The following is a 12,248-nucleotide window of genomic DNA, read 5'->3' as shown; positions in this document are numbered from 1 at the left end:
GTCATGAAATTTAGTTGAGCTTCTTCCTTGTAGGGCAACAACCATCGATCACTTTCCTTCTTATTTCGTCATGTCATTCCTTTCTTCATGGAAAGTGGCCTTCTTGGCATACATTTGGAACTTTCTTCATATGGCTACTTCTTTTCTCTCCATGCTTCTTTCAGGAGTTTCCATCCATTGCATGAATGCTGGTTGTACTTGTACTTACAAGTCTTGTTCTAGTAGCCCTACATGAACTCATCCAGATATTATTCAAGAAATCAAAACATCATATTAAATTAAATCATACCTTACGAGATGGCTCTTCATCATGACATCTTCTTGTAGGTATCAGCATCCTGCACACTTATTGACATATCTCCCAAAGATATCCATTGTCAAGGGTCTTCATCTTTTTCAGACTTTCATCAGAGTCTTTATATCTTTCTAGGAGATTTCCTAGTCAAATATTCTTGGTCTTTTGGATGTTGATTGCCTTCATCATGGTTGCATATCTCACAATCTCTTCCTTCCTCACACATTCCATTTCTCGAAGCTTTTAATCAAAGTTTCTTTGTCAACTACCTCATACTTCATATGAGGACATATTATGCTGATTTCATCTAGTGTGACTTATGCCTTCCTGCATTCTTTTAGAGGGGAAGATCCTTTTTCTCTTGATCATGCTTCTCAAGATAGAAGTAATGATCCATTGTTACCTGCAACCATATGACATTACATTATAATATTATATACAAGCACACATACCTCATTTTACCTTTAGGTCATCTAGGCTTCTTGCAGCAACTTCTTTGATTGAAGAGATCTTCAATCCCTTGATCTGCTTCATGTCATATCATCATCTCATGGATTCCATATGTTGGAATTCTTGTTGAAACACTTGCTTCGTCTCTAGATTAGTGAACCCTACAATAAGGATTCCATTAGAGAATTTTGAGGATCTTGTACATCCTCAACTGGCAGATGTTTCCTTTTTGACTTGATGTATGATGAGCCTTAGATGACTCCTTTCTTTCCTTCAATGTCCACTGAGGTTCCCAAGAGCTATATATCCTACATGTTGTCTGCCATGGATTTTTGTCCTAAATGATCCTTATGGAGATGTTACGAGCTCTTGTTTGTAATGCTTCGATGATGCCATGATGCATCTTATTATCATTGTCATATCTTATAACACAAGATTTAGGAGCTTATGATAGGACCCTTTTGTGAGGGATACTATCTTACTCATAGGAGAGATTTGTTACTCCCTCTTTCATCGGCCCTTTTCTTCAGCTTCCTCCATATTTTAGTGATATGAGCTTCCAAAATCTTTCTATAGCACTGACTAAACTATACTTATTTTTGTCTTTGCTTGAGGACCAACCTTGCCTTTCCTTTCTGCACAAGGTTGAATTCTTTTATCCTTTAATACTATAAACTGCAACTTGTCTTTCTGTATCTAGCATAGAGACCACAAATTGTCGGGTGAGGTAACCTTCTTTGTTCATTGATATTTGTTACCTTGCTCATCAATGATGACTACCTTCTTATCATCTTTCCTAGATCTTCATGAAGTTATTCCTTCATTCTTTGATACCTTTACTATTGTGTAGGTCTAAGTGACCTTCTTTACTTTAATTTCCGATAGTATATCTAGCATTTCATATATCTCTTTATGTCTCCTCTTCTGCTATTTAGGTATAAGAGGACTTTTTAGTGATATCATATGAATCCTATGAATCTCTTGATGGATTCAAACAATGCTTGATTTTCATAGACCCTTTCATAGATATCAATGATTTCTCTTTTCTATGAGGATTATGACAATCCTCCTTATTCTATGCAAGGACTTTCGATTATCTAACTGATTTATAAATCCCCTTGCAATCATGAAATCATTTAACCAAATCTGATTATAAAATTGAAAGATAGTTACTTGGTGTGTGAAGAGATCTTCACCTTGATGCTTCTTTTGCTTGAGCTGCCCATCATTAGTATCCTTTCATCATGACTTCCTTCGAGGCCTTCTAGTACCATGACATCAGTGGTCTTGACATCACCGAGACTGCTTCACGACCTTCACAATTTATTTTAGGGTACTTTTGACTTCAACATATTGTTGACATGTTATTGATACTATTTTCTGATCTAAGCACCATGCTATTGATATCATAATCATAGACAAAATTCGAGACTGTGACAAGTATATTGATATGGCACTGCGCAGTGATGTCTATGTGCATTGTGTAGAGAGGCAATGTATTGAGAGCCCAGACTTGTCAACGAATAACATAACTAAACTGTGGGTGGCACTGTATAGATAGACTGTCTCATCACCGAAACTGCCTTGATGTAATAACTATACTGAGACAGTGATGTAATCATGGATTGTGAGAGGTATTCCTTGGATTACTTCTGCAAATATATATATATATATATATATACACACACACCTGAGACTATCTTTTATGGCATGGAGAAAGTTCAGTGATCAAGAAATGAGGGTCACTAATATACTCCATCAAACTGAGCATGAGTTGAGTGCATGACTGTAATTACTGAAGTTGATACTCCATGACTGTTGTAGACCTGCTTGTTGTATACTTGCTCCTTTAATCCTTTCAACCTGCTTTGATGTCCTTGAAGACAGATCCTTGTATGTCTCTTTTGTTGCCCTTCATTTGACTTCAACACCTTAGCTCTGATACCATGTTGAAGAATCTAGGGCAAGTGGGATCAATGTGATTCTTCTTGTCTTGATAAGTATTTGTGAGGCATTTTCATTTTCTTGTTAGCACAATCATCTTCTTTACATTATTAGAGTGTGTTTCATATTTCATCAAATAGCTACCAAAAGAAAAGAGACAAGAACACAAGAAGTTGGCATTCTGCCAAGGGAGTTGGAGAGGAAAACCCACTCAGCCTTATTCTTATAGAGATCCAATTGACGAATACCAAGACCATGACCCTTGACCTATTAGGCCACTCCAAGACCAAGACACCAATCCTCTTCTTTGTCACTGTTGAGATCATCTTCATTGCTGCACCATTGAGGCCATCATTACTGCATCACTTCATTACTCCGTAACATCTTTGCTGTCCCTTCACCAAAGTTTTCATCAACTAGATCTTCCATGTTTAGATATGTATTGGAGAGCTGCCTTTTATCCACCGAGATCATGACTGTTTTATCGTAGCCTTTATTGAGATCATGACCATGTTAGGATCATGATTGCACTTTGATCGAGAATGTAACTATGTTCATCATTATTGCATTGCAATCTTTACCGAGATCTTACTTGTCATGGTTATGCCACGAATATATGTCACTGTGGTATTACTGAGTTTCTTATATGAAACTATGAGAGTATGTGAGTGTCTACAACAATCATCCTTATCTGAAAAAGCAGAGGGATCCTTCTTGTAACTGAAACACTGACCCACACCTTTATCCGAGATTTCAGTAACCCTTAACTTGACTGAAATTTTAGAGAGGAGTGCGAGGATGTCACTATCCAAATGCGAGGGTGCAGGCTCCTTTATATAGTAGTTTGTCCTTGTATTTGAGCCGACATGTCCACCGAAAGTGTTGTGTCTCCTTTGTGAGCCGACTTGTCATTTATATTTATCTTGAGGCCAACATGACTGCCTTTCCTCATTGTTTTGTTGGCAGACTTCTTCGTGCTTGTCTTTGGAGGATTGTGCTTGTCTTGGAGGGCCTTTTAGACTAGTATATATATTTACACATATGCTCAAGAAGAGCTCTTTACATGTCTTTGACTCTTTGATTTTCCTAGACCTATGGAATGAGCAAGAAAGTCATTCTTATAATTTACAAAAATAATATTTCTTTTTCTTGACAAGTACAAAGATCAAAGTTACATTTTTAAATACCAAACCTAGTTATACTTTCTTCAACGATACCAATTCCGGGAGCTTTCTTCAACCCATAGAGGGATTTCTTCAACATGCATACGTGTGTTTGATGATCTTGAACTTCGAACCCCTCGGGTTGTTCTACATAGACTTCCTCCTTAATTGAACCATGCAAGAAGGCAGTTTTGACATCCATTTGGTGTAAATGCCATCCTTGAGAGGCGACAAGAGCAATGATTGAATGGATGGTGGTATATCAAACAACTGGTGCAAATATCTCATTATAGTCCACACCTTCCTTTTGAGAGAAGCCTCTAGCAACAAACCTGGCCTTGAACTTTTCAGCACTTCCATCAGCTCCATGCTTGATCTTTCAGAGCTATTTCGAGGTGACAACTGAGTTGTCCTTGCCTCTAGGGACCACATCCCAGACATCATTTTTCATAATCGACTCATACTCTTCGTTCATAGCATCCTTCCAAACATGGTGCTTTACAACTTCTTTGAATGTGCGAGGCTCAGTTTGAACAATGGTGCATGGCAGCTAAGTACCCTTCGTAACTATTCGACTTCTTACTTTCATGAAATGTCCCTCTTGGTGCAATATGTCTCTCATTATTTTCAAGAGTGTCCTTAAGCCATGAGGGTCTCCTTTTTGAGTAAGAGGGCTCATGAGGAGGTGGATCAATGGGATCCATTGGTCCTTGAACATCGGGCATCAACTCATCCTGCGGTTCTCCCTTCTTTCCTGTATCTGCTTCTTTGTTCTTCGTTGGAATAGGAAGGTTCCTAATCTTCCCAAGGGCAACACCTTCATCGAAGGTGACATCATGACTTATTTCAACTTCCCTTTGACCAAACACATGGATTCTATATGCCTTTGAAGTTTCATTGTAGCCCACAAATGTTCCTTTCTTCCCAGATGCACATGAAAATACACGGGGCTACCAAAAATTCTAAAATGAGAAACATCATTACTAGTGAAAACTTCTTCCGGAGTTTTGGCGTCCAATGCATGATGAGGGCATCTATTTTGTACATACACGACAGTGTTGGCAGCTTCTCCCCGTAGGAATTTCGGAAGGCCTCGATCATGAAGCATGGCATGGGTGCCTTCTATAATGGAACGATTTTTTGTTTCAACAAATTTTTGCTCGGGAGTATATGCAGTAGTAGTCTCCCTCTTAATGTCAGCTTCTCTACAATAATCATTGAACTCATTTGATTCATATTCAGTTCCATTGTCGGTCCTCGATATTTTGATTTTTTTCCCTGTTTGATTTTCAACCAAGGCTTTGAAAGAACAGAACCATGTGAACACTTCGTCCTTCTTCTTCAAGAAATAAATCCACAAAGATAGCATAATATAAATATCCTCCCAAAGATGTTACGGGCAACATACCAGATAGATTAGAATGAACCAATTGAAAAATGTCGGTAGTCTTGCTATCACTTGAGGGGAATGGTCCCCTTGTATGTTTTGCTTCAGCAAATGCCTGACAAACACCTTCATGTTCTACTTTAAATTCGGGCATACCTGTCACCATCTTCCTCACATCGAGTAGAACCTTATAATGAAGATGAGCAAACCTCCAGTGCCATAATTCGGATTGAAGATATGTGTTGCAAGACATAGCTCCTAGTGGATTTCCTCCAACTTGATATAAGTTGTCAACCCTGAATCCAAGAGTAAATGCTTCTTTGAAATTTCTTTTCCAAACACGTACCTTTCCATCAATGAATGCCACCTTGAATCCTTGAATCCTTTGTCTTCCATCGTCGAGATAGACACCAGGTTCTTCTTTAGATCAAGTACAGATAATACTTCTTGTAGATGAATGGTGTTACCTTGATTTAATTGAAGAGTAACATTTCCAACTCCTTTCACGGGATAGGTGGCATTGTCCCCAAGAATGATTTCCAAATTTGTATAATTTTCTGTCAAATTTGAAAGAGCTTCCTTATACCTAGTGAAGTGCCTTGAAGCACCACTATCAATTAACAAATTTCCCAAGGTATCCGAGGAGAGGCAGTAGAGAGGGCAGATATAAGATACAATTCTTTTTGCTTTTTATCTACAACATTAGATTCATCATACCTAGAGTTTCTTGATCTTTTGGGAGGTCGACCATTTCCATGTTGAGTAGCAGGAGTATTCCTTTTTCCTTTGTTGTTGAATCTGCCATTCCTTTGATTGTTGTGGTTATTATTGTCATCATCATGAGGTGTATCCCTTCTATTAGGACACTCCCTAGCATAGTGGCCACACTTGTTACAAATGAAGCATCTTCCCTTCCTTCCATCTTTGAATCCTGGTCTTCCTTTGAATCCTGGTCTTCCTTGACATTGCTTCTTTGAACTTGCATTGTTCTTCTTTATAGCATGAGTGGAGAATGCAGTAGGACCATTCCTATTTGAAGGCATGGCTCTCTCCATCATCCTTGTCTCTTCTTGAGTACATCTAGTCAGCAATTCATCAAAACCTAGAATCCTATCATTGTTGAGGATAGTAGTGTTGAACACATGCCATTCACGAGGGAGACCTCCAAGGGCAATGAGAGTGAGCTAACTTCTCCTATTGAAAGAAGATCATTTTTTATCTCGGTAATCTTCATGAAGTAGGATTGGATATCTTCATCTCTTCCCTTCTTTATTTCCTTCAACTTGTTTTTGAGAAAGAGGACTTGGTTTGCATTGCTAACTTTGAACATGCCAACCAACCTGTCATACATCTCCTTAGATGTGTTCAAATCGGAGATGTATGCAACCAAATGCTTGTTAATAGAATCCTTGATGATCTTCTTAGCTTTGACTTTACCTTTTTTGTACTTTGTCTTAGCGGCAATGCATTTGAAGGAGGTTCAGTGATCTTTCCCTGCACATAGTCCATAACATCCTTCTCTTCCAAAGTCAAATCAAGAGATATCTTCCATGCATGATAATTAGACTTATCGTTGAGCTTGCCATCATGTTTGAAGTAAGATAAGGAGGCCATTGAATCTTGTCTTCTCACTCCTGCTTGGGCTTTTGTCTTCACCTCAGCTCTGATTCCATGTTAATTTTAGATAACAATGGTATGTTCTATGCTTTAGAGCAATTTACTTCAATTTTTCTTATTAGCCCAATATCAATTTCCAGATTAGCAATCACATTAACATTGATAGTAAATGCAGATAGAATATAAACAATAAGCAAAAGACAAGATGTGGGGAAAACCCTTTGATCAAATCTTCTTATTATTCTGCAAAAGTTCAGCAGAGAGAAAGAGAGTATAATATACAAAATTCAATTGTCCAATCACAATCAAATCTGTCTAGTCAAACTGCAATCAACAGGATGCCCTAACCAGAAAGTCAATGCTGGTCAACTTGGCAGAATTACACCTCCAAATCTGCTCGGTCAAACCCAGTCAATTTGGCCTCCAAAGATAGTCTGAATCAGCCCAAAATAGTCCCGAAAATATCATTCAAACTAGGTCAACGCAGAGTCAAACCTGCTGTCAACTTTTCTGTGGTCAACACTGGTCAAACAGCTCAGAATGCCTCAATTCCTGTGCCCAGAAATGCAGCCTGCCCAAACAGAATTTCTCTAAGAAAAATCACAGTCAAACAAGGTCAACTGCTGCCTGGTCAACGCTGGTCAAACTTGCTGCAATGTGGTCAACACTAGAAAACAGAAAACACAGTCAACCCTTCGCACGTGTGGAGGAGAAGAAGGCTGCCTGAAATTCGTAGGACCCAATCAGATTAGGAGAGAGAGGGATATGTGTGTGATGATGATTGTCCAAATGAGGTAGATACTATGCAACGTTGAGAGTGAAGAGACATGACTTTTGGGCTACTTGAGCCTACATGAGAATGCTGGCCAACCTTGACAATTTGTCCATAGAAGAAATAAATTCATAATTCCATTTATACATGTCAGAATGAGATGATCTTTAGATCAATCCTACACCTCTCAGAAAGAGGAATCCAACAAAAATATCATCTCCATCATATGAGCTGTCCAAGGTGGAGGTTGGTCCTAGTTGCCAATTTTAACAAAATTGGGAAGCCTCCCATGTGGCAAAGTTTCACTAAGTCGCAGGAGGTGGAGTGCTGAGGTGACATTGGCAATCCACCTCATTGTTGCATCTTGGTCTGCCTCCCATGTGGCAAAGTTTCACTAAAGAGCAGGAGGTGGAGTGCTGAGGTGACATTGGCAATCCACCTCATTGTTGCATCTTGGTCTGCCTCCCATGTGGCAAAGTTTCACTAAAGAGCAGGAGGTGGAGTGCTGAGGTGACATTGGCAATCCACCTCATTGTTGCATCTTGGTCTGCCTCCCATGTGGCAAAGTTTCACTAAAGAGCAGGAGGTGGAGTGCTGAGGTGACATTGGCAATCCACCTCATTGTTGCATCTTGGTCTGCCTCTTGCGTTGTGAGGCCTCTCACTAAGCCTGCTAGATTTTGAGGCAACAGGCCTCATAGGGCATTGGAGGAAGGGAGCTACCTTTGACCATGTGTTCACATTGGGTGGATATTTAATACTTGGATGCATTCACACATGCCATAGCATGCCTTTTAAGTGGAAGTCCCATGATTTAAGAGGTTCCAGGTTTGTTTGGCATGTTGTTTGAGGGCTTTTCTACATATTTCTAGAGTACCTTATTTTTTGGTCCATGGTATTGGGGTGGTTTGATTGGCACATGGTTTTAGGTTATAGCACATATATATTTTTTTTCCACACTTGTTTAGTGGAACACTCCCTCATGTTGCGCATACTCCTATGGCATTTCAGTGTTTCACTTTTCACCCATGCTTTGAGGTTTGGTGGCAATGCACATGGATTTACATTATGTGGTGCGTGAGCCTTAAGCTGGACATTTCTTATGCCAAGTTTATGTTCCCTGATCTTGACTCAAAGTTTCCTCAGAGGAACAATGAAATCTATAGAGCAGGAGAAATACATCTTTCTACTCCCTATATCGCTTCTTAGCTCCCTAAATTAATTTTGCCTGTTTCTCTGGTTCTCAGCAGAATATTCTTAGAGAATGTATAAACCCTTTATGAGACTCCAATTAACAGTTCATAGTACATACAGAAAGACTATTCATTTGTTAAAACAACTACAAGAATCTGACGGATACAAGAATGTTCATTTATCTTCTATAATGGAGCAATTGTGCTTCTTTTACAGCTTTGATGCTGTAACTGCACAATGACTTTTTGTGCAAGACATATTTGCACAACTCATGTTGTGTGCATGTGTTTGTGGAATGGATGTCTTGCAAAATGACATTGTGGTTGTGCACATAAATTCTCGTGTTGTGCTATTTCACAGCTTCTTGTTTTGCATCTATGTTGTTCAAGTTCAACCCATTGTTGCTTGTGAGGTTTGCTCGAACTGTTGTTGCAAGTTTGAGCTAGCAGAGTTTATTGTTGGACAAAGGGCTTAGGTAATTGGATACTGTGGAAAAAGCTCGTGTAGCCTATTGTTGTGCATGGGGTTTTCGCAACTTATTGTTGTTGCATGTGGGGCTTGCACCTCTGTTAAAGGAATCAGAAAGTAATTGTAATATTTGCCGTGTCAACTCAGCTCTCCCCTGAAATGAGCCAGATTAAGTCAGACTAATTAAACTTGTCCAAACTGGCCAATATTAGATTACTATTACACAGGGTCAGTTGTGAAACAGTGCTCACTATCTATCACAGAATGCATTCTTGATACAGATCATATTTACAAAAATTATGCTGAAGATAAATGCATGTACATGGAACACTTTTCCGTTGCATGTCGTATATTACCTATAGCAAACTTCATAATATGGTGTTGTGTTAGATATTTCTTTCTATAGTCTTATATGCTATAAAGGCAGCTGATTTCAAGGTAAACTTTGAAATTTTTAAATGCTTAATGTTCAACCCTAGCAGCTTTTGTTGTTCGGGGATCAAAAGGTGTTTGATTACTTAATGAGAAGATGACCTTTTCACTTTCTATTAATAAAGAGGCTTCCTTGCTACAGCGAATTACATATTCTAAAATGAACATCTTAGGATGCAACAATCTGAATTCAGAAAACTTTCAACATGTTAGTTCAGTCCATCTTTGTTGCTTCCTGAAACTACAGAAATTAAATCAAACTTTTCCTACTTCATCACACTGGCAGTATGTTCAAAAAGTTTTAAATCTGTTAAAATTCTCTTTTTCCATTATCCACAACAGGAGTGTCATACGTGCAGTAATTATCTTTCAGAGAGATATCTAGCATGTTTCATTTTTTAATCAACTATATAATGTTGTATCTCGAAAAATAGTGAAAGTTACTAATTTATTCAATTCAGAGTATATACAGCAATGGAACTCTATTTAAGAGATTACAAAGCCAAAAGATAGCTTTACCTGAAGGTTTACAATTATACCAAGAAATACTGAGACTGCTATGTGGCATTTATTTTGTGAGTATTTTGTCGTTGCTGTTTCACACTGACTTATCGTATGTTCTTGAAGGATTACTTGACTACATGGAAATGCTGAATGAAGGAGTTGAAAAATCACATGAAATGGTATTCTCAAGTCTTAACTGTGAAGTTTTTTTCCTGAGTATTCTGTTTAACTTTAAAAACAAGGACATCTTTAAGAACTGTAATCATTACTTGTACAGTGATGATCTGCAAAACTTTTGGTTCCAGTATTTGTACCATGTAAAGTAAAGGAAAAACTGAGTTCTTGGACATTTGCATGCTTATGATGGAAGTTTTGTATATCAACCTAACTTGTTTTTGTTTAGTTGTATGGGCATGCAGCAAAATTTGCCGATCCCTTTTTTCTTTAAAATTTTTCCTCATGTTATGGAAAGCTATCATTGCAGCTTATTTTCATGGTTGTCAATGCCTTTGTTTGGGATATAGCGTCCTGTATGACAATCTATACCTCAGTTGGGGTATCATATTATAGATTTTTAAATGACATTGAACTTCTTCCTGTGTGTAAATTATCTTACTTTATATTCTTCCAGGTAAATACATTGAAAAAGCATCTTGAGGAGAAAGAAAACGAAATAAAAAAATTGACAGAAGGCAAGAAACAGAAAGTTGGAGGAAAGGATGAAAAGAAGACAAATGACAGTGGAAATGTCGTTGATGGAGCAAAGGGTAGTAGGTGACACGTGATGCGGGATTAATCATTCATTAACAAATGTTAACTGTGCTGCTTCTCAGGATGATGATTTAAAATGGCTTCATTTGGTTTATACCATCTGCTGACATGGACTATGTCAGTCATATTGTAGTTTAGGGTGAATTCTTTTTGTTTCTGTATTTAAGTAAATGAAAGAGAAAATAATTTTTGGGTGAAAAAAAGAATCGAAAAGACAGAAATTGAGGACAATAGAATAGTGATATTCAAAAGGCTATTTTTGAAGGAACGGGAATTAGTGTAGAATGCAGTAACTTGAGTTCCAATCGTGGTGAATATTTTACTATTTTGGAAAAAGGAAACTCCATTTTCTAGTGCAATTTGTTGCAAGTTTTGAGCATTGCATGTGATGATCTGAGTTAATTTCTCATGGTTTGCTAGTTGATTCTTAGAAAGTATTTTCTAGAAATTGATTTTGATAACCTTAAGGTTAAATTTCCTCAGGTTGTTAGACTTTTTTTTGTCACTCGTTTCTTCAAATCTTTTCCAAATTGAGGAATCAACAACTCATTGTGACCTTTTCTTCCATTGCATTTGTGACGTACATGGAGGTACTGACTTGGAGCCATCATTAAATTATAAAGAATGGATAGGTGGATAGGTTCCATATGGTACCTAAAAGACAAAATATAATATATTGAATATGACAGTGACGACGACAATGAATGACTATAGCCCTGAAGAAGAGTGATCATGATGAAGGGTCATGACCCTAACATATTCCTCTACTTATATAAACAATAATATTAATTGATATATTTAATATGGTAATATACTAGATTGGGAAGACCGTTTTGTAATGAAGTAGTTGCAAGTTCTGAGCATTGCATGTAACATTTTGAGATAAAATTCATTGGTTGGCTTCTTGATTCTTAGAAAGTAACTTCTAGAGATTGATTTCAGTTGCAAATATAATGAATATTTAACTCTTTTGGCAAAGGTGAGCTCTCATCTTTTAGTGCAAGTAGTTGCAAGTTTTGAACATTGTATGTGATGTTCTGAGATAAGTTCCCTTGGTTGGCTAGTTGATACTTGGAAAGTAATTTCTAGAAATTGTTTTTGGTAACGTTAAGGTTAAATTTCTCTAGGTTCTTGGACCTTTCTTATCACTTGTTTCCTTCAAAGCTTTTCTAATTTGAAGAATCAACAACTAATCTTGTTATATTGCATTTGTGATTATGATGGGGTACTTAGACATCATAAAGCTATAAGA

General features: G+C 37.7%; 1 protein-coding gene across 1 annotated transcript in view; it reads left to right on the top strand.

Moving 5' to 3' along the window:
- LOC149150283 (FKBP12-interacting protein of 37 kDa-like) overlaps positions 1–11,355 on the top strand; it is a 254,628-nt gene extending 243,273 nt beyond the window's left edge. The window contains exons 5-6 of the mRNA XM_089439398.1: positions 10,349–10,404; positions 10,857–11,355. Coding sequence (XP_089295524.1) covers positions 10,349–10,404; positions 10,857–11,003 — 203 coding nt within the window. The 3' untranslated portion in view covers positions 11,004–11,355. The remainder of the gene's footprint in view (positions 1–10,348; positions 10,405–10,856) is intronic.
- The last annotated feature ends 893 nt before the right edge of the window (positions 11,356–12,248 follow it).

This window comes from Pinus tabuliformis, chromosome 9, assembly GCF_031772625.1.
Source record: "Pinus tabuliformis cultivar Carrire ecotype Pingquan chromosome 9, CPIR1, whole genome shotgun sequence".
Taxonomy (NCBI): domain Eukaryota; kingdom Viridiplantae; phylum Streptophyta; class Pinopsida; order Pinales; family Pinaceae; genus Pinus; species Pinus tabuliformis.
Note: the sequence above shows the minus strand (reverse complement) of the source record. Positions and strands in the feature narration are given on the sequence as shown.